The sequence below is a fragment of the Panthera onca genome, chromosome A1 (genome assembly GCF_046562875.1).
Source record: "Panthera onca isolate mPanOnc1 chromosome A1, mPanOnc1 haplotype 2, whole genome shotgun sequence".
Classification (NCBI taxonomy): Eukaryota; Metazoa; Chordata; class Mammalia; order Carnivora; family Felidae; genus Panthera; species Panthera onca.
In genome coordinates, this window is record NC_138339.1 from 96,891,595 (window position 1) to 96,919,326 (window position 27,732).

Here is a 27,732-nt window from a genome sequence, read left to right on the forward strand (position 1 = left end):
CACCGTGTGGTTGGCCTCACTGGACTTGTCAGGGCTCTGTGTCCGGCCTGTGGTGGCGTCTTGGGTAGTCCAAGTAACTAACCACCAGTTTCTTTTCATTTTTTTTCTTCCCCAAAGTTAAGTCATCCCCAGGTGACCCCATGGTGAGCAGATGCTGGCATCTTCTAATCCTCTTGGGGCAACAAACTGGGAGGCTGCTAACAAGAGAGGAGATGGGGTACAGAGATGAGGATATCTTTTAAAGTTGTAGAAAATGGTACCTTCTCGGGTACCGTTCTAACAAGTTGAGCCATGGCAGAGGTTATCAGCCCTCTGAATGACTTCCTGTCTCTTTCAGTGCTAGCTGTTTTCTTTGGTCGCTGGGCAGTATCATTCTCCCTGCTTTTCTTCCTCCCAGCTGGGCCAATCACTGCTCAACCAGGCACATGGGGAGATATGCCAGTCAGAAGAAAAGCAAAGGCCCACTGGCCTAGTCCCTTTCTCTATCACCCCTCTCCCCAAACAGTAATGCTTTAGGGCAAGGTGATAGACCCCAGAGACAACTACGGGCTGACCTAACTTCAGAAACTACTTTTTTAATAGCGGCAGAGGAAGATCAGACCATTTTCTGGCATGGCTCTTATGTTAAACTCACTCCAGAGCACACTTCACCTGCCATTTGGTCTCTAGCTATAACCCACAACCAAGCTGAGTGCCCCTGGGTGGTATACTCCAAATTGAGGACCAGAAGAACCATTCCCGATATGCAGCAGACTTGGGAGGTCTTACTACATTCTTCTGCCTGTTGTCTGACGTGCCTGTTTAAGACTTTAATTCTGTCTCATTAGCTGGTATCATTAAGCCTATTTTGAAGGTCAGGGCTTAAGTTTGCTTCTAAACACTGGGATTCACAGACCTGCAACAGGACAGTGGGACAGGATAAACCAAGAGTCGTCATTTCCTTTCCTGCTGGCACATTTCATTCTTATTGACTGGTATCTGTCAAGTTTTAAGTGGTTTTCACGGGATGCACCGTGGTTTAGAGATATTTTATTACAGGTTTAACTATGTTCCCAGCACTATTCTGAGTCCTGGCTTCATAGTGCTTAACCATGTAATACAAAAGTCCCTGCCCTCGTGGAGTTTAAAGTCTAGGATGGAGATGGAAACAAAGTAAAATAGTAGGTTGAACTACATTTTGTGTCCATTTTTGTAGGTCACAAATGGTCAAATAGTGAAAGTTTCATATGATTCAAAGTAATATATTCTATGTTAGTAATCATAAATGCTAAGGAGAAATAAAGCAAGGACAGTGGGGAGATACAGGGTTGGAATTTTAAATAGATTGGAATGGAAGGCCACACCAACACGGTGGCATCTGTAGCCTAAAAGCCATCTGGAAGGAAGACACTGCTGGGAAGAGGAATAGCAAGTGCAAAGGCCCGAGCATGGCTGGATGTCTGTGAAAAAGCCCTCTGGCTGGTGAGGCTGGAGCAGAGAGCACAGGGTTACAAAGGCAGGCAGGGGTCAGTTTGAACAGGTAATAGGGAGCCGGATGGCAGGGCCTTGAAGGCCAAAGAGAGAAAGAGAAAGTTGGATTTTACTCTGAGATGGGGAACCCTAATGGATCTGTTTCTCGCTTTTATTAACAAGCAAAAAAAAATCTGTTAGAGTGGTGTTTCAGTGCTAAGGAATGCTTGTTAGGGCCCAGGCTGCTCATAAGATGCACTGGGCCTGAGAGCAGTGGAGTTAGGACATTGTAAGGTAGGGACTAAGCGTGGCAGTCACTGGAGAGGGCCACCTGAATCATTAAACTTTCTGGAATTCCTTTGGTAGAGAGCCTGTGTGTAAATACCAGAGAGAAGAAAAATGGGACTTTTTTTTTTTTTTTTGCTTACCCAAAGGTCCACTGTTTCCTTTCTCTCAATGAGACGTAGGTCTTGCATTTTCATGGCATTAACTGTGCTGGTAACAACTCTGATGAGTGTTGGGAGGAGAGATCCCAAAAGCCACGGCAAGGTACATGGTAGCCATTTCCCCCCTCTGAGAATCTGGTTAAGGCACTCTTGTGTTTGTCTAGGCTGGCAGCCCTGGGTGGCAGCCTGTGGTTTCAGCACAGATGGCACCCACCAGGGCTTGCAGAAATACCAGGGCCCACTTTTTTTACCCTCCCACATGGACTGCCCTGTGGGCTTATAAATATTCAAGCTGAGGCTTTGGACAAACTCATAAGCATGGCACCCTTCTATGTTAAGAAAAGCCTCCCTGCTGTCCTTATTCACAAATTGGCCAATAGCTGCCACAGGATTTTAAGCTGGGCTGACGCACTATTAGAACCTTAGCTGAGCTATTAGAAAGGGGGAACAGCTAGAAGCACTAAGGAGCAGTGTTGGAGAGAATATTTGTGACTGCTTGGTCAAGAGGGATCTGATATTAAAATAAAGACTGTATTATTTAATTATTTTGAAACTGCCTACTTCCCACAAGGATCTGAAATAGCCAAATTAAGGTATTTTTTATGTCCTAAAACCAACTCCATCCCTGTGTAAAGGCAAACTCTATGCTTTCTGTCTTGATCATATTAAGAAACATTACTTCTGTGGCTTAACCCCAATAATAAAATGATATACATAATTAATATTTAATCAGAGCCACAATTTAAATATGAACACTCGGGTCTTTTATAGGGACAAGCAGCTAATTAGGCTCCCTTGCCTAGAGCTTGACCATAGAGCCTCCATGCCAGAGAGTCTCTGAATCCTTGCAGAAGTCTCAGCCATGGTCCCTCACCATTTCCAGGGTGGTAACTTAGTACCTGTGGGTGGAGACTACCAAAGTTCCATGTTCCTTGGGTGAAGTTTCCTAGGGAATGAGATGGAGATTAATCAGGCTTTATCATAGGCCCTTTGAAATACAAAAGAATTTGCTCAGTAATTTTAGATCTCCCCAGCTGAATAAAGTATGTTCCGATGGAGGAGAGTATATATATTCTTCCAAGGTTATTAAGTTGTAGCTTGGGTTCTCCCCTCCTCCCCACCCAATTACTACATCTTTCAAAATATACCCTCAAAATTGAACGGGTTTGCTTATTCATAACTGGTGAACTTTAAACTGTGCTTTTATATGGGAGGGATCTGCCAAAGGTTTTCACCTATTGTCAGCTGCTAGTCTGTTCCAGTTTTGTTACTGCCATTACTATTAGGGACATGGAAAGTATTTTTTAGGTGCTTTTAACATTCACAACTATTTTATGAGTTAAGGATTAGCCATTGTACAGGTGAGGAATCATAATCAGACAAAAGAGATTTTTTTCTAAGGGCACCAGTCTTAACTGGCAAAAGCTTGGGTTCAAACCCCTGTCATACCCTGAACTCAGAGCTTGTAACTATTAACTGACCTACCTCTTAATTTAGTGAGTCTTTGCTAAGACCTTGCATATTCTAGAGTACCAACACATTCTTCACTGGCGGCCTGGCCTTATCCTTGGGGGAATTAGCTCCTTTCACTTACGCATCTGACTGTGGAGGGCATTTCTCTACCTACTTCCTAGCACTCTGACCTATGGAGAAATAAAGGGTTGCAGGGTTGCAAAGACTTCATTTTTGAAGCACCCTTCTTCAGACAGTGAACAGAGGAACCAGTTCTCTCTATTCCATCCCTGCTAGAAAGTCCTCTAAGGCCTCCAGAGTAGAACAATGGAATTAATTAGGGAAGCAGGGATGGTCAGATCCAAAATCAGACATGAAATGCCATGCTTGGTGAGAAGATGTCATCATAGGATGAAGACAGAACCATGAAAGTTGTGATCTGTGGTTTGAAACACAGCCCTTGATCTTGTTCAAACCTAATACTACTACAGGTTCAGTCACGTTCTTTTTTGTGGGAAAGTTGCTGTAATGACTTGGAAGCTTTGGTATGGTAAACCCAGAGAATTTCAGTAAAGGTAGGAAGACAGAATTTAGAACCAAGATTAAATGAGGAGGATAGAATTGCCACTGCAAGGTATCTGAAAAAGCTTTTGGGGGATATAAATTAGCAATCTTGATTATACAGGTGTCATTTTGCAGAGAAAACTTTTTTTCTCCTGCCACATAAAATAAAGCCATCCTCTTGCGGCATTCTTTCTACCGAGAAGGTTACATTAGGTAAGATTTGGGGCCCTCTGTTGCCTTTGTCATTTCAGGTTCTGGACTTCCTTATGAGCAGCTTCTGGTATGGGACTGGTAGCCAGGGCTAGAGGGGGGCAGGCAATGCACTCACTCTCTCCCACAGGGCAGACCCCTGAAAGTGATGGTCTCCTTACATTTTGTCTCACTTGCTTTGCCTTAGTCCTCAACTCCTAGAGCTGGCAAGAGAACTCTCAGTTACATAGCAGTGAAGCCATAAGGAACAGAAAAATGGACACATTAACACAAGTTAATGATAGGGTGGTGGGGTCAGCAAAGTGGCAACAGAGCTTATTAGTGTCTACTCAGGGCCAAATTCATTTAAAAGCATTCTAAAAGAATTCAGACAAAACAATTCTGAAGTTTGCAGTGTGTTTTTCTTTTAATTAAAAAAAAATTTTTTTTTAATGTTTATTCATTTTCTGAGAGAGCATGAGTGGGAAAGGGGCAGAGAGAGGGAGACACAGAATCCAAAGCAGACTCCAGGCTCTGAGCTGTCAGCACAGAGCCCGCTGCAGGGCTCAAACTCACGAACTGCAAGATCAGGACCTGAGCCGAAGTCAGACCCTCAACCAATTGAGCCACCCAGGAGCCCCTGCGGTGTGTTTCTAAATCCTTATATAAGTATAGAAATCTCTGACTTGGGTATGCAGTTGGTTGTTGGTGAATACCAACAAAAAGACTCCTCATAGGCTTTAATTCAGGTTAAGATCTGGTCTCTTGCAATTTAACCATGGTTCTGTGTGAATTTCCTTAGAACAGGGGTTGGCAAACTTTTCCTGCAAAATTCCAGATAGTAAATAAATATTTTAGATCTTTCTTGCCCTAGGGTCTGTAGAAATTACTTACTCTGCTGTTCCAGCACCAAAGCAGCCACAGGCCAAGTCCATAAAATGAATGGTCACAGGGTATGTTCCAATAAAACTTTATTTATAGAACCAAGTCTGCATTTCACTTGTGGGCCTTAGTTTGCCAATGTCTGCCTTAGACCTATAGGAAAATGCTCAGTGCTATAAGAGCTTTGTGGGAAGAAAAAATAAGTTTAATTTGCTTTTCTAGAAATTACTGAGTTCACATTCCAGTACGTATAAAAGAGGCTAAAAATATTTCTAAGAAAGGGATGAGATTTCTTGATCAGGTTGGATTAGTTGCGTAAAATAGTCCCTGACACTTGATATTGCAAAACAGATGCCATTGCCCAAAGCAGGGAAATCAGTAACAATTACAACATATCTGTGTAGTTATTCACTTTATACCGTAAAGCCAGGGGAGGTTCTCACCTGTCTTCTCTTCTGCCCTGCAGGACTGTTCCTTATTCTGGGTTTGATACTCTACCCTGCTGGCTGGGGCTGCCAGAAGGCCATAGGCTACTGTGGACACTATGCATCGGCCTACAAACCCGGAGACTGCTCCTTGGGCTGGGCCTTTTACACCGCCATCGGAGGCACAGTCCTCACCTTCATCTGTGCTGTCTTCTCCGCACAAGCAGAAATTGCAACCTCCAGTGACAAAGTACAGGAAGAAATTGAAGAGGGGAAAAGCCTTATATGCCTCCTTTAGTTTGGAAGAGACACAAATGCCACTTTCTGCCTATGTAACCTTGTGAAACAGCACCCCTCTGGTTTCATCATCTGAGTCAAGTGAAGAACTAGCATTTATCTACCAAAGCCTACATTCCACAGCCTTGAGCCTTAACAGGACCAATGAGAGGCAACAGTCACCTAAGTGATGGCACTCGAGGACCACAGTGCAAAATGTCAGAGATGGAATATAAAAATACTGCATGAAGCCTGGCACAAGTTGACAAGTCTGACTTCATCTCCCCCAAGGCTCAACAAAGGATAATGATCTAAACCATTAAGGCCGCAGTTCTTCTGGTAACAAAGGAGATTGTGAGCTAGGTTTTCAGGCTATTTTGAGATGTGTTTCTGCCACAAGGCTGCATGCCTGTGAGCATCTCTGCCTCAGAATGAGGTTTGGGGGTTGGTGTTTTTGTCTCCTCCTAGTTCTTCCAAGTTTTCTCAGAGACTAAAAATGAAGACTGCATACTTACTGGGAATAGGGATGTGTGCTCAAGGGCATACAAGACACTGCCTCTTAATTAGCTGACCGAGGGGTGAGCAGGTCAGTGTGGAATGCTGTTATGGAACTTATTCTAGGCTGAATTCCTGAGTAAGGTAGATCTATTGAACTGTAATTCCAAGATTTTAGAAATTTGACTTAAGGAAAGAATAAGGACTTGTATGATCATGAGAATAAAGAAGAAAATCCTGCTAGTGAAGACAAACTCATTCCAGTTCCCAGCAGTCAGGCTAGCACCAGTACTGGCCCAGTCTCCTCTTCCAATGGAGATCACATGTTTTTCTCCTAGGGTTAGGATTGAGCTTTGACTGCCAAAGGAAACCTCACCCTGTTTCCTCATTCCAGGAACAGAGATCTCTAGGCCAGCTGTGGCTCATTCAGATGTACTGTGGGAGAACTTGCCAGAATCTCAGCACTTGTGGGGAGACCTCTTCCCACTGGTAACCATGTGGTAGTCAGCTGTACTTCCAACCCCAGCAGCAACTGAATGACATTCTTTGCAGGAAAAAAGGAGCTAGTCATCTAAGTCAAGTTTCTCCAGTTACTGGTATTGATCCTGAAAGCAGACTAAAATAACATTAAAATTACTGCAATGGGTAATTTGCATCAAAGGCTTCATACCCAAAAATGCACAGAGTAGAAAGTTAATACAAAAACGAGAGCAAAACCAAGCTTAAAGCACCTGCCTATAACTGTTTACAAAAATAATGGAACACCACTATTAAAAAGGATTCAGGAGACTTTAATCGAGTTTCTGTAAGTTGCCAATAAAATGGATTGAGAAAAATGGTATTAGCCATCACTTTAAATTTACTTTGGAATGATCTCAGTGGCAAGAACCCAGTTGGGTATTGCCCCAAGCTTCAGAACTGCAGAATGATACAGAAATTTAAGCAAGTGGAGTTGGACCTGTGAGATTTCTGGAAGAATTAAAAGGATAGGTCTATTTGGGCTTATGAATCTGCTCATGTGACAGCTTGCTTTGTTTTGAAAGCTTAACAAATAATTTACTCTGCACCTGCTCTGTGTAAGGTATTGTATTCTAAGTGCCATCAGGCATAGAACCCTGATTCAGATTTTACGACCTTGCCCCAGTGAATCATCTTCAGGCTGACTCTAAAACCATGCCTTGGTGCAAAACAAATAACTGCTTTATTTGTAGATGGAATGGAGTGACTGAAATTTTATTCCCTTCTGGCCTCTGGTCTCTACCACAAATCATCCTATCACACAAATTAAAAGCTAAGGGCAGGAGGGGTGGTGGTGTAGAACCCGGCCTTAATGAGTTCACCAGTGTTCGACCAAAGTTCAAAATAAGCAACATGTAGTCCTAGGACTTCTTTTGAAAAGAGAAGAGGTAAAGAGGTATCCTCATAGCAGCCCTCGGTACAGCCTCAGGAAACAATCCTATCGAACACCACACAGAAATAGGTTACGGCAGCCAATGGACAGGGCTCCTGTCCCTGACTGTGCATTTATATGCTCTCACTAAGCCTCAATGCCCATAGTAACTACTTTTTAAACCTGAGCAGTAATTTTCATTAAAAAAAAACAAAAACAATTCCTTTTATCAGAAGATTCACTCTATTTTTTGCTGTAAAAAATAGAGAACCCATTTCCTAATTCCCTAACACTAATTTTATACTCTAACTTTCCTTCTTACAGACAAGTTCAAGTCCTAAGCCCTGACACTCCTCTGAGCATGTCCATCATCTTTACTGTCTGATTGCTCTTCGGCTTAGGTGGTGATGTATCTCTGGAACACCCTGATAACAGTAGTCACAAGCGTAAACCTTACTTGGCCAGTGTTCTACTCCATCAGTCTGAATGCTACAGAAAACAAAGCACATGCACACACACATAACCCCAAACCACTAAAAACTACTTAAGTGCTGACTTAGTAATCAGAGATGGAATTTCTCTAGCAGAGACAGAGTAAGAAGTAATGTTGGGCCTTTTAAACCTTCAGTCCATTAGCTAGGCTTTGGGGAAAATGGACCATTAAAATCATGCTAGTCTACACCAAAACTGTACAGCTGTTTAAAAACCACTGAATATGAGGAATGTGTTGACCCACACTTTGGTAATTAATATCAATCACCTCATCACCTCAGTCTCAAAGTCTAATACACCTGGACCATTACTACTACCAGAAAAGTCTTATTTATTTTTGCCTGCATCTGCGCTTAAAGTTTTGTGATGGGCTGGGCTTCTCAATGAACTCCAAGAAGGCAGAAATATCTGCCTTGGATTCTGTGGATTTTTTTAAACCTGTGTGCTAATTCAACAATGTTACATTCATTGTGTAAGGGTTTTTGTATAGTTTTCAAACCTCTGTGGTGTAATGATCTTTGTTAAACATGTAAAGTGCCATAGTCTTTTTTTATGTGTAGCATATTTAAAAAATATATATGTATATTATACATACACAAGTCTGTGTGAAAGATGTGCAATAACAAAGGTGTATGTATGTTTTGTTTTTTTGGGAAACTGGACAGGAGTCAAAACAGGGATTGTTTCTGTTTTGGCAAAGGAGAGGTAAACATTTTTTGCCTTCATGGCCTAGTCATTAACCCCGTAACAATTTAAATGCTACACAAACTGATGTGAAGACAAGACTGGTATGGAATCATTTATTCCTGGGTCTAAATTAAAATAATCACTAGATTTACGTGAAAATTAAGCCAGCACCAGGCCCAGTGAATGCTAGTCTTTCATGTGAAATGTGAAGCTGCCATGTTGCCTTTTCTGTTAGTGTGATAACTAGTAGCTGGTACATAATCACTAAGGAGCTATTTCTTAACACGCTTTGATAGACCACGTTAATGCTAGACCACTATTTAAGGGCTGCTCTCACACCTTTGTAGCCATAAGAGTCTGGCTTAGAACAGACCTCTCTGTGCAATAACATGTGGCCACTAGAAATCCCTGGCCTGTATTTGTACTGGGGCAGCAATGACTCCCAAGGGCCAAAAGAGTTAAAGGCATGAATGGGATTTCTTCTGAGACTGTGGTGAAACTCCTTCCAAGGCTGGGGGTTCATTAGGTGCTTTGGAGGAACTCAGCATCACTTGATATTCAGTAGCCACTTGAGCCAAATAGAAAATTGTATTTACCGCTAATGGACTCAATTTGAGCCTTCAAATTTGTGGTTATCCTATTGTATTGTAAACTAATACATTGTCTGTCTAGCATTGATTAGGTTCTTGTGCATATGTATTTCACAATGCCCTCCCCTCCCCAGATCTTAATTAAACCAGATTTTGGAAACTCATCCTGATTTTTTTCAAGTTTAAGTCTATTGGTTTCAATGGGATATATACAAGTTTCTCAAGAAAACATCTACCAGTCAAATTTTATGATAAACACTAAGTTATATGTAATATTAACAATAGGAAAAAATATTCAGGTACTTTATTCCATTCACTAGTAACATATATATCCCTACCTTAGGTTAGCTTTAACTTTAAGTACACATTTCTTCCTTGGAGAAGCATCAATATAAATGGGGGGGGGGGGGGGAACTCTCAAATACTATACAAATATCTTAAATTTTACAGTAAATTTAAGAAATATGAAAATGCTTCTAAGTATTACAAAGGCTTTACAAAGAAATATGTGTAATAATGACAAGGAAGAAAGTCAGATGAAGGGCACCGTCTCTTCCAATATGAAGAGCCAGTTGTGGAACAGTTCCACATCCACATTTCTTGAAGGTAATCCTGCCCATAACAAGCCTTATCAAGAAGGAGAATTCTAATTTATTAATTCAAAGATGACACAACCTATTTCATAAACTCTGATTCAACTCTCCGTATCCCATGAAGCACTTATCTGACAGAATAAACAAAAATGGCTATTTCTTTTCTGATTGAGGACCCATAACAGCTGAAGCAACAGTTATGCTTTGGCTTCTAAACATACCTGAAACCTGCTAGGTTTCTGATAGAAGTAAAAATTAAAAGCTGACAAAATTATTCGAATCACTCAAGAAAAAATATTCCAAACAAGTTATATAAATATCTCAAGCAAAATTGGAAATTTTTGGTTGCTTTTTCAACTATCACATCTTTAATCCAAAAGAGAAAGGACCCTGACTTTACATGCCAGCAGAGGCTGGAGAATCCTCATAATTGCTTCCCATTTCATCCTTAGTTTTTACCTAGCAATTCTGCTACTGGATCAGCTTCTCATGATTGATCTCTCTGAACACTACATTCAACTTACTCCTAGCTCTCCTTAAAGTCTTTGCTTAACATTAAAACTACTTAAGAACAGTCATGACTATCTTGGACATTTATTTTTAAGTGGGTGTTTTCAGGAATTTCCAATAATTCACCATCTTTTCAACTCTGCAACACTAAAGGATAAAAACAACATCAAAGCAAACTTTTAGCCTCCTCTTCAAAGCAGCAAGAACCAGTAACTGTCTTTATTTCAGAGTCCATGTCAGCTGCTTAATCATTTGGCTGGGGCCATGCAATTGATGTCCCTACTACTATCTTCTTCCTTGCAGCTTCTTCCTCACCACATAGAGTTCTACAAGATAAGTCTTTAAATTGTAAACTGCTCATTTTGCTGAGGAATACAGGATGTAGATAAAAGCATAAATAAGAGGAAGCAGTAAAACCACATCGGAAGGAAAAGTCAACCAAATAACATGTAGGTATGTGCAGCTCTTTGGCTTTTTATAGTAAAATATACAGAAAAATCTAACATCTATAGGCAAGCAGTCAACCAAGTGTCCAAGGGGGATACCACTTTGACCTATTCGCAAAAGAACAAAGCCTGAATTAAGGCAGGTGATGGTGAAAACTGTAAGATGAATCAGATAGGTTTTGGGGAAAAAATGGACAGCTTGGTGACTAGTCAGAAGTGGGAGGGGGTGTGGAAAGAGAGGAGGAGAGAGTCCAGAGTGTCTTCCTATTTAAATTGGGCACTGGGTGAAAAGTGATGCTGTCGCCAAGATTAGAAATCCAAGAGGAGCAGAAACAGTAAAGGTGGGAGGGTTCAGCTTAGGCTGCCAGTGGAGAAGTCCTGTGTGCAGTCCGGAATAGGATACGGAGAGAAGACCAAGTTATACAAAGAGATCTGGAAGTCATCAATACACACGATGGAATATAAAAGTTCTTAATTGCTGTGCAGTTTCTCTGTGCATGTACTGTCTTAAGCACTTAATATAATTCATTTATTCATCAAAACTCAATGAAAAGAAAATTATTCTCATGTTACAGATAAGTTGTCACTCAAGCAACTTAACTCAAGTTAAATAATTTAGGTTAAAAAGCTACAAAGTGGCAAAGCCAAGGCTCAAAGACAGTTTTGACACCCAAGTCTATATATTCTCAAACAGCTGTAGATTCCTTCACCTCGAAGGTACATGGTGAAAAGAAGGCCAATACAAACCGTGGGGGAACACCAACATCTCTGTGTAGGTAAGTCTCAGAATAACTTCCAAGTCCCATTCCAAAAAGACCGTAAGCTGACAACTGACAAAAACTGCTGTCTCCTCCCTTTTCAGAGAAAGACCTGGTAGTTTTTCATACCTTTGAAGAGGACACCACATGTCTCAATTCACTCAATCCTGAAAACGGCCACTAAAAGTTCATTAGGTGTATGACAGCGGTAATACAAATAGTGGTTTCATAGTTCTTATTTTGTTATAAACAACATCTCATCCAGGATAAGCAGCTATTATTATTAGCTAAAAAGCTCATTTTCTTCATAGTTAACCTAATAAGGATTTGACCTCAACTAAAGTTTCTCCAAACATAAACACAAATGCCAAAGATCATTTGGTAACGGTACAGCAGGTACTCACCCACACATCACAGAGCCAGGCCTTGATGTGGAGACTTCAAAAGTACATGCTGTAATTTTTTTCTTGGTTGTGGATTTTTTTTTCCTAGAGCCCTATCCCTAAAGGATGGATATGAATTATGGATATCAATGTGAAAAAATGGAAAGGGAACAAAGCTGGAAAGAAGTGGTACCATGGAGCAAAGATCCCATATGTAACAGGAGTGAGGAACACGGGTCTACCTGCCCCTTCACCACCACTCACTGAGTGACTGGGATAATTTTCTAGTCATCTATAAAAATGCAGCCAGTAATAGAAATTACATCATAGGTCTGGTGTGAGGATTAAGTGATGTATGTAAAGCATTTGGTATACTCTCTGGTATAAAGTCCTCACTAAATAAAAGTTATTAGATGAAAAAATTTTGAAGAATAACATAACGTGTTAAAACCAATCTAATTTTACCTAGAGAGCCTCAATGGATTTGCTACCTGAGGCCACCAATGCTTTTTCCATCCTAATTATCCTGATCTTAGTGCTTTCAGGAAGTGGAAGATTTCTCTGTAGATGCAGGATACATGGTCACTCCTATTTAGCAAAACCAAAAAACAGGTTAGTGTTGAATGAGCCATCATCTATGGACAATGAGAATCTGTAAGAACAAACCTGTAAAACCTACTGGTGGCAAAGACTTTAGAAAAGAACATCCAATTTGGCAGAGTGTGGATAAAGAGACCATTTCAGGGGCACCTGGGTGGCTCAGTCGGTGAAGCATCCGACTTCAGCTCAGGTCATTATCTCATGGCTTGTGAGTTCAAGCCCCGCATCAGGCTCTGTGCTGACAGCTCAGAGTCTGGAGCCTGCTTCTGATTCTGTGTCCCTCTCTCACTCTGCCTCTCTCCCGTTCATGCTCTGTCTCTCTCAAGAAAAAATAAAAAACATTAAAAAAATTTTTTTAAAAAAGGCCGTTTCATACAATACTGACAGGATGTAAATTGATAAAATTTTCTGGAGCAATTTGGCAATGCACAACAAAGGCCTTTAAAAATATGCTTAAGTTTTGAGGACCCGGCTGGTTCAGTTGGTAGAGAATGTGACTCTTGATCTTGGAGTCTTAAGTTCAAGCCCCACATTGGAGGTGGAGTTAAAAAAGAAAACGCTTATGTTTTGACCCAGCAATTTGCCCTAAAGAAAGAACAAAAGACTAGGCCCCCAAACTTAGGAACAATACATTCCTTGATAAATTATTAACACAAAAACCTGAAAATGAGAACATAAAGGAACAACAGGACTTAGAAAAATAACATATGAGCAGCTGAAAACAATGAACAAAATAGCAATAAGTTAATAACTATCAATAATTACTTTAAATGTAAATGGACTAAATTCTCTAATCAAAAGACAGAGTGGTTTGAATGGATAAAAGAAAACAAAACCCAACTTTATACTGTCTACAAAAGATTCACTTCAGATGTAACGGCACATATACATTGGAAATGAAATGATAAGATCTTCCATGCAAAAATATACCAAAAGAGAATTGGCATAGTAATACTTATATGAGACAAAATACTTTAAAATAAAGACAGTAAAAAAGACAAAGAAGGGCATTACATAATGATAAAAGGGTCAATCCAACAAGACAACATAATATTTATAAGTATTTATGCGCCCAACATAGAAGCAACTAAACATATAAAGCAAGTATTAACAGCCCTAAAGGAAAAGGGAGACAAAGCAATACAATGAGGTAACAGAAGGACATTATAGTAGGACATCAACAAACAGATCATCCAGACAGAAAATCAATAAGTAAACATTGGCCTGGAATGACATATTAGATCAGATGGACTTACTAAATATAAACAGAGCATGCCATCCAAAAGCAGCAGCAAACACATTCTTCTCAAGTGCACATGAAACATTCTCCAGGACAGATCACATGTAAAGTCACAAAAACAATTCTTAATAAATTTAAGAGAACAAATCATATCAAGCATCTTTTCCAACCATAATGATACAGAACTAGAAACCAATTACAAGAATAAAACTGGAAAATGTGCAGATTAAACACCATGCAACTGTGAACAACCAATGTGGGTCAATAAAGTAATCCAAGGAGAAATAAAAATACCTTAAACAAAAATGCAAACACAACATACCAAAATTTATGAGATGCAGCAAAAATAGTTCTAAGAGGGATCATAGCAATACAGGCCTACCTTAAGAAATAAGAAAAATCTCAAACTATCTAACTTCACACTGCAAGAAATTAGAAAAAGAAAAAAAAGCCCAAAATTAGTAGAAGGAAAAAAGTAACAGATCAGAGAATAAAAATGAAATAGACTAAAAATAACAGAAAAAAGATCAATGGAACTAAGAACCGGTTCTTTGAAAAGATAAACATAATCTTGACACCTTTAGCTAGACTTATCAAAGAAAAAAAACGGCTCAGATAAATAAAATCAGATTTTACAAAGATACCTCAGAAACATGAAGGATGTTGAGACTATTATAATTAATTATATGCAAATAAAATGGACAACCTAGAAGAAATGGATAAATTCCTAGTGACATACAGTCTTCTAGGAATGAATCATGAAAAAATAAAGAATCTGAACAGACTGATTACTAGTAAGAGGAATGAATCAAAAATCAAAACCTCCAACAAATAAAAGTCTAGGACCAGATGGCTTTAAGGGTGAATTCTACCAAACATTCAAGGAATTAATACCAATAATTCTCAAAGTCTTCTAAAAAAACTGAAGAGGAGAGAATACTTCCAATCATTTTATGAGGCCAATATTACCCTAACCAATATCAGCTAACGATACCACAAGAAAAGAAAATTACAGGACAATATCCCTGATGAGCATAAATGTAAAAGTTGTCAAAAAATATTAGGAAACCAAATTTAACAATACATTAAGAGAACCATATACCATGATCACGTAGGATTTATTCCAGGGATGCAAGATGGTTCAACATCTGCAAATCAATTTCATATAGTACGTTAACAAAATGAATGATAAAAATCATATCATCTCAATAGATGCAGAAAATAGCATTTTGAAAATTCAACATGTATTTACAACAAAAACTCTCCACAGAGTGAGTATAGAGGGAACATATCCTCTTTCGTAATGGTGATATATGGACAAGGTGAAAATAGACAAGCCCAGAGCTAACATCATACTCAGTGGTGAAACAGGAACATGAGAAGGATGCCCACTCTCACCATTTTTATTCAAAACAGTATTGGAAATCTTATCAAGAGCAAGGAGGCAAGTAAAAAATTAACAAAGACATCCAAATTGGAAAGAAAGAAATAAAACTGCCACTATCTGTAGATGACATGATTTTATATATAGAAGAGCTTGAAGACTTTATTTTAAAAATGTTAGAATAAATGAATTCAGTAAAATTTCAGGATATGAAATTAATATACAAAAGATCTGTTGTATTTCTATACACTAACAATGATCTATCAGAAAGAGAAATTAATAATCCCATCTACTATTGTATCAAAAAGAATAAAATATCTAGGAATAAATTTAACCAAGGTAAAAGACCCACAGACTAAAAACTGTAAGACACTGATTCAAGAAAATAAAGATGACGCAAACAGATGGAAAGATATTCTCTGCTCACAGAAGAATAATGTTAAAATGTCTATACTACTCAAAGCCATCTACAGATTCAATGCAAACCATTTCAAAATTCAAATGGCATTTTTCACAGAAATAAAATAAATGATACTAAAATCTGTATGGAACCACAAAAGACTCTGGGCAACCAAAGCAAACTTGAGAAAGGACAAAACTGGAGGCATCACACTCCCCTATTTCAAGTTATATTACAAAGCTATAATAATCAAAACATTATATTAGCATAAAAAGAAAGAGCCCAGAAATAAACCCACACATACATGATCAATTAATCTATGATAAAGGATTAAAAAATACAAATGGGGAAAAGAACAGTCTCTTCAATAAATGGTGCTTGGAAAACTGGACAGCCACATGCAAAAGAATGAAACTGGACCATTATTTTATACCATACACCAAAATTAACTTAAAATGGATTAGAGAACTGAATGTAAGACCTGAAACCATAAAATCCCTAGAAACAAACATAGGTGGTAAGTTCCTTGACACTGACCTTGGTAATGATGTTTTGGATATGACTCCAAAAGCAAAGGCATCAAAAGCAAAATACCTGTAAATTAACCAACTGAACCACCCAAGAAGGTTGAAAGAAAAACTTATTTTTTAATTTCAGGATAAAAGGTGTCTTCCTCAAAAATTAATAGAAACATATAAACCAAATTTTAATGTTTATTGGTATAAAATTATGAGCAACTTTATCTTTTGCTTTATAAATATTTTCTGTAATTTCTACTGAAATGTGTATTTATTTTATAAATTAAAAAAGTTTATTTTAGAAGCTAAACTATCAGACCATTATGATATAATGCTAGAAGAGGGAACATAGGATTAAAAAACCCACACTGTTTATATCCCTTAATTCTATATAAATGTATGCATGCATAGAAAAAGTGGAAAATACAATAAAACATTAGCAGTGATATTCCTAGATGATAGAAACACAGATTTTTTTTCTCATTTATCATTTTCCATGTTTTCTAATTGTTCTCTAACAGGTATATAAGACTTTCAAACTAGAAAAAACTACTAGAAAAAACTACTTTGAGTAGGAGGCACAAACTACTAGAAAAAACAAACTAGAAAAAACTACTTTGAGTAGGAATGTGTGTGCCCAGTGGACTGAGTTTTTGTGTAGACTCTAATATTGCAGGAACTACTGTGATGACCAGATAAAAGAGTGATTTTTGGCTGAAGAAACAGCTGAACAATATTATAAGCTACCAACAGTAACAACTACTCACAACTATGATTTATCTTGAGAATCACCGGCCTACAAAATACTAAATGAGTGTTGAAGGAATTCTAAGATTACATATAAGAATTAAAAAATAAAATTTGCATGCTATGATTCTACAAAGTATAACTGTTTAAATGTAGAGAAAATATTTAGAGTAATTTTGTCTTAAGTATACAAAACATCATTAGGTTGGAGAAGATTAACTATTTTCTGTCCTATTAGAGAAAAGATAAAATGGTTTTAGTGGCAGGAAAGTTTTAACTACACCATCAGCCATGTAAGCCCAGAAAGATATAAGCTGAAAAATAAATCAAGATTTAGATCAACATAAAATTTAACACTCACTACATTGCTACCTGGTGGCTCCTATCTCCTTGCCATTTGAAAACATAAACAGTGCTAGTGAAAATTCTATAGGTTAAAGGCTTTTTCTTACCAAAACCACAAAGTTAAACTGTAAATATGAAACCTCAGGAAGGGTAAGAACACTAGAGAAGAGTCTTTCCTCATTTTCCCAGAAACTTTAAATTGAATAAATCTATTTATCTTGTATAGATTAGTGACAATGTCTGGCTTAGCAAATTTCTATAGATTTCTTTCTAGCTCTCTATATACTATGACAAAGCCCTAATGAGGTTTTAAAACACCCATCAATACAAAAAGCATGCTGTTTGGTAAAATGTATCCTCAAGTTCTAGTGGAAATACTTCACTTCCATAATATTTAGACACTAAGATATAAATTTTTAGTTTAATAAACAAGTATTTAAAACAACTCTAGTGTTTTAAAACATTCTACTCTATATAAATTTATACTGTGGTACTTGAAAATCTATCAAAGTAAGGCATTTTTTATTTTTAACCATCAATTATTTTTACATTAACCATTTTTATTTAACTTGAAAAGGCCTTAATTACATGGAATCAAAAAATCCCTCTAAACATATTCCTTAAGGGAAAAATGGAAGGAAATACAGTGTGCAATGGTGTCTGACAGCCATGGTAATTCTAACAGGGGAAAATATATGCAAAACTATAACAAACTCTATATATAAACAGTCTAAACATAGATTTTCACCAATAAAGATATAAAATTAAATGCTATTATGTCAGCATTTTCAGAAAAAGATATAGCAGTAACTGTGAAAACATTATGCTAGTACAAATAAATTACAGAAAATAAACTCAATTTAACATAAATCCCCTCTAAAACATGAACTATATATTATCTCAACAAAATTTATAGAAGACAGTACATCCAATGAAAATCCAAACTCACTTTTTAGGTAACACCCAGAAAATTGAAAATGCTGTTCCTATTTTAACATGTATTTCTCAGAATAAGATTCACCATGAACATTTTAGATTTTTACATCCTCCTTAGATAACCAAGTGAAAAATCCAACAATACACAAATAGGTACTTTCATCGGCACATAAACAAAGGTAGCTAGGTTAGGAAACAGAACACAAGTTCAATCTAATCAATACAATACTAGTACAGAGGCATCCATTTTAACCTACAAGGAAAAACCTGAGCCACAAAATAGGGTTTCCATTTTGAATCTTACTAACTTCTAGACAGTATGTGTATTTTGACCTTAGAGTGATCAAAATATGAGTGAAGTTCATGTTCCACCACCTAAAAGTTCTAATGCAACAGAAAAATGGTCATTTTGTGTTGCTGAGAGTTTTTAACAAAGTCTTTTATGTTATTTATTTTTTCAGCTCATGTTAGAATTACAGAGATTCTTTAAAAATCAAATGTGAATTACCTATATACATTAAACTGACAGCATAATCTCTACCTCTGAAATGCTAATATAATGTTTAAAATTAGACAAACTAACATCCAGTAAACAGCATTTTATTTTATGACACTCTGTGTTAATACAATAAATATACAAAACTTCCAAACCACTGAAAACATGCAACATTAGAGGGACAGATGGAGGGCATTTATATAGAACCATGACACTCATCATGATGGCAGCGCAATATTACTCACTGACAAAATATACAAACATCCCTAGATAAATAATCCAAGTCCCAAATTACAAATCACTGAGCAAGGATTTTCCAGTGTTCAAATTTTAGTTTGAAGTAAAACAGCCACAACTTAATATTGCAAACTGAAAAATGACATGGATGCTTACAACATGAAGACCATTTCATGACTGTGATACTGGGTGGGTCACGTTAGTATTAAATATAATACATTAACAAATGCCAATCTTTTGCTGGAAAATGTGACCATTTACCAACTATTGTTAGGAGAATAGAGAATCTAAGAATTTAAAATCCCTATACCTTATCAAACTGTTAGTATTGCCATCATTTTAATCCACATTTAGGTTTTTAAAAAACAATTTTCTCTCATAAGCTTGTATTAACCCAAGTAACTGGATCTTAAAACATTCTCCCCATCCACACACAAAAAAGGTACTGTTGGTTTTAATTATTTGCTATTTAACAATGCTACCTTTGGGGAGTTCTACAAAATAGAGATAATTCCTATTCTTAAAGGAAAGTATGTCAGTATTTTTCAAGTCTCTATATTCATTTGTAGTTAAAAGAAAAAAGAAATGGACTTGAGATATAAATTAATGATAAATATAAGAGCTCCTCTTGTATTTTGTGGTTAATGTTTTGAATGTTTGTAAAATACACACTCAGTACAGCACACTGTGATAAAATAGATTTTCAGTAAGATTATAGAATCTAAAGAACTTGAACTGGCTTATTTGTTTGACAAAGTAGGGAGATTATTACTAATCAGAAATATTCATAAAAACAGCTTTAAATTCATTTTCTGAATCCTATTTTAATCATAAGAAAAGAAATATCTTCCAAGTATATTATTTCAATAAATCCCAAATAAATCAAATGTAAACACCATCTAGATGGATCCATGTTATCTATTATCACGCAAAGCTTCCCTTATAAATAGTGAGAACTCATCATCCCACCCTCAGTATGAAATTCATTTACCTCCAGATTTGGGGAAAAGAATGCAAGTGATTTAACTATTTATACCCATCTGATTCTTATTTTTAAAGAAGATCTGCAGTCTCAAATAATTTAACCCAATAGACTATCCTTACTTAAAATCAAGTTGAATAAATCATTACTGATTATTCTGTAATCTTAAATTAGCTAATGACTTCCAAAACACAGTATAATGACTTTCAAAGGTCTTTGAGTCATTAAATCAATATTAAAAATGATTCAAAGTTTCAAATCAAGTATACTCTAAGAATGAACTCCTAAGCTGCATAGTAACAATTTCAACATGGTCATAGTCACAATTAATGCATTTAACTGTATTTGTATTTTCTTGCTTGGTGCAAGTTATAGGTTTCATTTTTTTCTATTGCTGAAAAATTTTAATGTATTCAGTCTGTTTCAAAAGTTCAAAGACTGAGGTGCATTAGGAATTCAAGTATATGTGAAACAACAGCATCTTTTCCTTTTTAATCCCACTACAGATGAGAGGCTAAAAGAAAAATCCCTGAAATACTGTATGTTCTTTTTGGACAAGGAGTTAGTCTAGACTTTAATACCTCTGTTAAAAATTATACACACACACTCCCCAAAAAAGAGCTGCCAAACACAATCTCAGTTCAATTAAAATGAGTAACCACAAGAATATACCAAAGTTTCCATACCGTAATATTCTACTATGATATGGATACTGAAAATTAAAAAACAAAAACAAAAAACAGTATTATCATCACTACATTCTATTCCACTGATTATCTACCCTTTTTTGGATGATGCACTGCATATTACGTTCTCATATTGCATCCCAATAAATTTTTATTTAACAGAAACTATTGTAGAAAATCTCTTCTTTGATTCTACCAGCAACTCTGCAATCCTACAACCATAAGCAGTGCAAAAGCCAAAATACTAATTCTTTTAAGAAATGTGGTGCCCATGCAAGATCAGAGATTGGTATGAAAATATCAACTACTCTATAAAAATAAAACAAAAAGAAAAGGATAAAATTTACATCATCTACTACGAAATGCACACAGGCTCTTCACTGGTGACTAAAACTGCTAAAAAGCAAGCCAATTTTAAAATCCCTAAGTCCCTGATGGCCTATTTCTTTCAGTATAAATGGGGAAAATGGAATGAAGCATCGCTTTAATGTTCCAATATGTAATCCTTAAGTCTAAGATTTTTGAAAGAATGACTGCAGCTAGTACTAAATGCATTTTTAATCATAAGTACCATATTAATTTCAGTGTGTCACCACTGAAATAATTTGCTGAACATTCATCCCCCAAAAAATATGGAGAATATTTAGCATGTGATATTTTTTTTCTGCAAGGGGCACCAAAATATTAAGAAACTAATAGGCAAATAAGACAAGGAAGTTTTTCTGGTTTTAGCCCATGCACAAGTGAACAGGAAATATACATGCTGTGTGTACTGTGTTTTGAACATAAAAATATTTATAGAGTACAGTAACTGGAGAAAAAGTACAGTCAGAAGGTACCAGTGTACTGTTGGAGGGTTCTCTACATCTGGTTACCCTTGAAAGCGTTCTGAGCCGCACTAGTTGCTGCACTTGAAGCTGCATTTGCAGCTGCAGTCTGGACAGTTTTGTTGGACATCACACCTGTTGCAAATTCTTGTTGGGCCTTCTCAAAACTAGCACCTGTTGTGCGGTATAGTCCATGTACCTACGGAGGCACAAAAAAGTGGGACAAGTTAAGTGGTAATCTACACACTCATTTTCAGCAACTCTTCAATTAATCTTGACATTACCCAGACATAAAAGGACTAGATTCTAGCCATGATTCCTAAGGTCAAGAATATCAGCCACCACACGGACATACAATTCTGTATTTAAATATTTTCCTAACATTGTCTGCCACTTTACCCCCAATGCAGAAGAGATAGTTATGCTTATGCAAACCAAAAATAATTTTTAAAACTTCTTAACCAACTGCAAAAAGCTATTTTTCCTGCTATACCTACTTTTTAAGATATTACAGAGAATGGTTTAAACATAACAAGAGACATTCAGACATTAATACATTAACTTACCACCTTAGACAATTCAGAGTAATGCCTTATCAATTTTCATGTTGGCTACATATACACCACTAGCCCTATTATAATCAAATGGTTATCATTTCATCATTTAATATACCAAGGAATACATAGGTCCTTAAAGATACTTTTGCTGTCCTCTTTCACTCTGTGTACCATTTTACTTTTTGTGTATGGTCAAGTCCTAAAGGATTTACTTCTGAGAAATTTTGGGAAAGGAAAAACTTCTGGAAAGTGTCTGCTCATATTGATTTATCACTTAAATCTTTGGGACTTCTTTTCAAGAGCAAGGTTCAAAAACACTCTATTAGCATATGTTACGAGATGCATAAACTACAAAGTGCAACAATACATAACATCAGCCAATTTATATACATTTGGGGAAGGAAATAAAGCAAATTAGAATATTTATTTATTACATGTCTACAAACTTGGGGGGAAGGAGGAAGAGAAAGAAAGGGAACTTTCTTTGAATGAGTCAAAGACTTTCAAGTCAAACTTGGATACTGGGAAACTTTCAAGAAGACAGAAGAGGTAAGATAGGTTGGTTTAGAGGGGAAAGGAGACGCTAAGTTCTAAACATTCATACCTACCACAGCAGGCAGCAGGCAGGTGAAGATTTGATTTGGAGTTCAAAAGAGGAATAGGCTAGGGACATGGACTTGAAAAGCAATGGCACATAAATGGTAACTGCAACTCTGACATAAATGAAATGGTCCATGGAGAAAAAAAGAAAGAGTCAAATATCAAAGTCTGTTAAGATACCAATATTTAAGAGGTACCCACGACAATAAGGAACAATTAAAGAGAGGAATGGGAAAAGCCAGGGACTTTTTCACAGATGCCAAGGGAAGAAAGCCATGTTAAGGAATGAAGAGCTGCTCCGGGTAGGAGATAAAAATACCCACGCAGCCCTGAATTCTTCTGACACAGTGATGAAAGCAAATGTCATATTACAGTGGAACAAGGTGTAAAAGGGTCAGGAAGAAAATGAGAGCGCTGACAAGTACACTTTAGGCAAACCCTAAAATTGTTTTCTTCTCGTACTATAGCACTATCATAATTTAATTCCTTTAATATTTTGAGAGAATGATGAGAAAATGACTTTTTCATGTGTTGGTTAACTGAACACCGTATTTTACCTCTTTTGTATTCATTTCTTTCTCTCCAAGGGATAATCTTTATGCATTATTCAAATTTACTATTATGACACACAAAAATGGTTCCAAACAAAATTGTTGATCCTTATAAACATCAAGGGATCTGAAAATTAATCTTCACATTCGCACAGTCTGTGAAACGTCATTCTATTACATGATCATTTACTGTTATAATTTTGGCCAACATGTTCAAAACCATTTCTTCATGTTGGGAATTTTCAGAATCATAAGTAATTATTTTTATTCCCTTTTTAAAACCAATTTCTCTATGGAACATTAAAGATACAGATAAATTACTACTCCTATGTTCAAGAAAATTATCTCAAAGCAATGAATACATATAATTAGGACCAAGAAAATGAAGTTTATGATAGAAATCTAATAAACCTTGTCTACTTACTAGACTCTGTCATCATACAATATAATTACAGATTCACTTGTGTCTTCTCCCTTCCCCCCAAGTTTATGAGCATATAATCAACAAATGTTTGTTCTAACTTGCTTTGTTATTTCCTTTTCCAAATTTGTTTTAAATTGAGTGCCTGATGTTACGTATTCATGGACTTCATATTTAATTACTTAAAAATGTCATGCACAGCCCCACAGAGCACGAAGGCAAAATAAAGGTACGAACAACATACACTTCTCAGTAGTCCAAATCTATATAGACTCAGAGAGCCACCTAGAGGGAAGAGACTACACATGCGTACTCCGTGCATAATGCTCAAATACTGTATGAAATCCATTATAAAACCATGTGAAAACGGGGATTCTTTTTACCAGTGCTCCAGCAACATGACAGGCTAATTATAAGGATTACCATCTCAAAAAACTCATCAATTTCCTGCTGTGTTTCATAGTGTTATCTATTGATAGCTCACATTCCTTACGACATCAGGGACAAAACTTTAAGGTAAAATATTACAATTTAAAAAAACTAAACAACTTAAATACTTTCTATCTCTTCTAGTTATGAGAACATCAACCTAAATATTTAGTTCTAGGAGTAACACAGAAAGAACAGTAGATTTGCTATCTACTGATTCCACTGCTTTCTACCAGGCTGGTCACCACTCAAAACCTCAAGTTTACTTCCCATGAAACAAGAATATTTGCTGTCCTATCTATCTCTCACATTTTTCCTAAGGATAAAATGAGAATTATGTAAATGTGTTACTCTAGTAAAAATTAAAATTAATTTTTAAGTATCTGGAGAAGAGTCACAGCCGAGATGCAACTCCAGAAGGGTATCTTGCTTTCTTAATGTATCTTCAAACATATGTTAGTGTATACTGTGGTGGTATATGACACAAAAAATTGTATACTATGGAAATTAAAGGCTCATGGTACTTTAAACAAAATAATCCAAATATATATTTCCATTAAAGCTTAGAGAATATGATTTCAAGAAATTTTTTTATTAATATAAGTTGCCTGTTACATAAAAATCACTAACTTTTTTTAAAACCTGGGAAAAAACAAATTTTTGAAATTTTTATTCTTGTTGTGAGTTTTTTTTAAAAAAAAACTTAGGGATCTCTTAGCCTAATGTTTTCAATTAAACATTTCCTATAAACCATCTGTGAACTGCCCATAGATCTGGGTCAGATACCCCTTCTGTCACCTCTTGAATTAATACTCTAGTTTCACACTATTGAAATCCTGTTCATCCTCTGCAGCCTATCTCAAATACCACTGTCCTCTTTCTGCTTGATCTAACTGTGACTCTCCCTGTTGTGAGCACCTCCAGTACATCTTTTAGGGATGTCTAGTGTGCCTTTTCTTTTGTAGGAGTTATCTACATGTCTTATACCCCATGTGCTTTTGGTTCCTTGAGGGGAAGAGCTAATTTCTACTCATTATTGTATCACCTATAAGATATAGTGACTTGCTGGGGTACGTGGCTGGCTTAGTCAGTAGAGCATGCAACTTTTGACCTTGAGGTCATGAGTTCAAGTGACATAGTGGGTGTAAAGCTTACTTAAAAAAAAAAAAAAGACATAATAACTTGCAGTAAAAGCCACTGAATAATTACTTGTTTATTTTTTATTTTATTTTTTAGCCATTTAAACAAATGGCTCACAATTATCCTATTTAAAAAAAAAAAAAGTTACCAAAGAGGTACACTACTAATCTAACACAATGTACCTATGTTACAAAGAAAATTGCTTAGTTTGCAGTTACCTTCACAGGCCATTTTACAAGTGAACATACTAGGGAACTTTAACATACCACTTACATCAATAGATCACTCAGGCAGAAAATCAATCAAGGAAGCAGTAGCTTTGAAGGACATATCAGGCTAGATATACTTAACAGATATATACACAGAACACTGCATCCAAAAACAGCAGACCACACGTTCTTTTTGAGTACACACAGAATATTCTCCAGGACAGATCATATATTTGGCCATAAAACAAGCTTCAATAAATTTAAGAAGACTGAAATTCTATCAAGTATCTTTTCTGATCCACAATGGTATTAAACTGTAAATCAATTACAAAAAAAAAAAAAAAAAAACTGGAAAAAAAAACACCACACAAATACATCAAGGCTAAACAACATGCTACCAACCAACCAATGGGTCAACAAAGAAATGAGAGAAAATTAAAAAAATACATTCACACAAATGAAAATGGAAACCAACAGTTCAACATCTTTGAGACAAAGCAAAAGAAGATCTAAGAAAAGCCCACCTCAAGGAAACAAGAAAAGTCTCAATCTAATCTTACACCTAAAGGCACTAAAAAATAAAGCCCAAAGTTAGTAGAAATAATAAAGGAAATAATACAGATCAGATTGGAAATAGACAAAAACAAATTAAGGAAACTCAGAACTGGTTCTTTGCAAAGATAAATACAAATGATAAAATCTTTACCAGACCTATCAAGCAAAAAAGAGGGCTCAAATAAATAAAATCAGAAATAAAAGAGGACAAATTACAACCACAGAAATACAAAGGATTACAAGAGACTACTATGAAAAATTATATGCCAAAAAATTGGACTATCTAAATGAAAATGGATAAATTCCTAAAAACATACAGTCATCCGAGACAAAATCAGGAAGAAACAGAAAATCTCATCAGACTGATTACTAGCAATGAAACTGAATCAGTAATTAAAAAAAAAAACAAAAAAAAAAACTCCCAATAAACAAAAGCTGAGGACTAGATGGCTTCACAAGGGAATTCTACCAAACATTTAAAGAAGAGCTAATGCCTATTCTTCTCAAACTAACCCAAAAAATTGAAGAGAAGAAATGTTTCCAAATTCATTCTATGAGGCCAGGATTAGTCTGACATCAAAACCAAAGGGACTACAAAAATAGAAAATTACAGGTCAATAATCCTAATGAACACAGATGCAAAAATCCTAAAAAAAAAATTTAGCAAACCAAATTCAATAATATATTAAAGGATCATTCACCATGACCAGGTGAAATTTATTCCAGAGGTGAGAGATGGTTCAATAACTGCAAATCAATCAACACAATATACCAGATTAGCAAAATGAAGATAAAAATCACATGATCATCTCAATAGATGCAGAGAAACCACTTTACAAAATTCAACATCCATCCATGACAAAAACTCTCAAGAAATAGGATATAGAGGGAACGTACCTCAACATAACAAAGGCCATATATGACAAACACACAGCTAACATCATACTTAGGGGTGAAAAGCTGAAAGCTTTTCCTCTAAGGTACAAGACAAGGATGTCCACTCTTGCTTTTTTTATTCAACATAGTACTCGAAGTCCTAGCCACAAAAATCAGGCAAGAAAAAGAAATAAAAGGTATCCACATTATTAAGGAGGAAATAACTCTGTCACTATTTGCAGATAACATAATATATACAGAAAACCCTAAAGACGCCACCAAAAACTGTTAGATTAAATGAATTGCAATTAATTATGGAAATGTGTTGCATTTCTCTACACTAATAATAAACCAGCAGAAAGAGAAATTAAGAATACAATCTTATTTATAGTGACATCAAAAAAGAAAAAAGAAATACCTAGAAATAAGTTTAACCAAAGAGGTGAAAGACCCATCTAGTGAAAACTTTAAGACAATGATGAAATAAGTTGATACAAATGGAAAGATATACCATGTTCATGGATTCAAAGAATATTGTTAAAATGTTCAACCTATCCAAAGCAATCTAAAGATTCAATACCAATAGTATTTTTTGCAGAATTAAGATAATCCTAAAGTCTGTACAGAACTACGAAAGACCCCAAATACCAAAGCAATCTTGAAAAACAGAGCTATCACATGCATCATGATTCCGCATTTCAAACTATACTACAAAACTATAGTAATCAAAACAGTATGGTACTAGCACAAAAAGAAACACCGAATAATGGAACACCACACAAAGCCCCAAAATAATCCCATGTTTACATGGTTAATTAATCTGTGACAAAGGAGGCAAGAATTTACACGGGGGAAAAGACCAGTCTCTTGGATAGTGTTGGGAAAACTGAACGGCTACATGCAAAAAAAAATAAAAGTAGACCACTTTCTTACACCACATACAAAAATAAATTCAAAATGGATTAAACA

General features: G+C 36.2%; 2 protein-coding genes across 6 annotated transcripts in view; one reads left to right on the top strand and one right to left on the bottom strand.

Moving 5' to 3' along the window:
- Nucleotides 1–9,501, top strand: part of LHFPL2 (LHFPL tetraspan subfamily member 2) — a 165,812-nt gene extending 156,311 nt beyond the window's left edge. For all 5 annotated transcript variants that reach the window (XM_060635486.3, XM_060635485.3, XM_060635487.3 and 2 more), the window contains one exon: nucleotides 5,449–9,501. In XM_060635486.3, the coding sequence (XP_060491469.1) occupies nucleotides 5,449–5,705 (257 nt within the window). In that variant the 3' untranslated portion in view covers nucleotides 5,706–9,501. The remainder of the gene's footprint in view (nucleotides 1–5,448) is intronic.
- Nucleotides 9,502–18,781: 9,280 nt separating this feature from the next.
- Nucleotides 18,782–27,732, bottom strand: part of SCAMP1 (secretory carrier membrane protein 1) — a 129,365-nt gene continuing 120,414 nt past the window's right edge. The window contains exon 9 of the mRNA XM_078448685.2: nucleotides 18,782–21,624. Coding sequence (XP_078304811.1) covers nucleotides 21,460–21,624 — 165 coding nt within the window. The 3' untranslated portion in view covers nucleotides 18,782–21,459. The remainder of the gene's footprint in view (nucleotides 21,625–27,732) is intronic.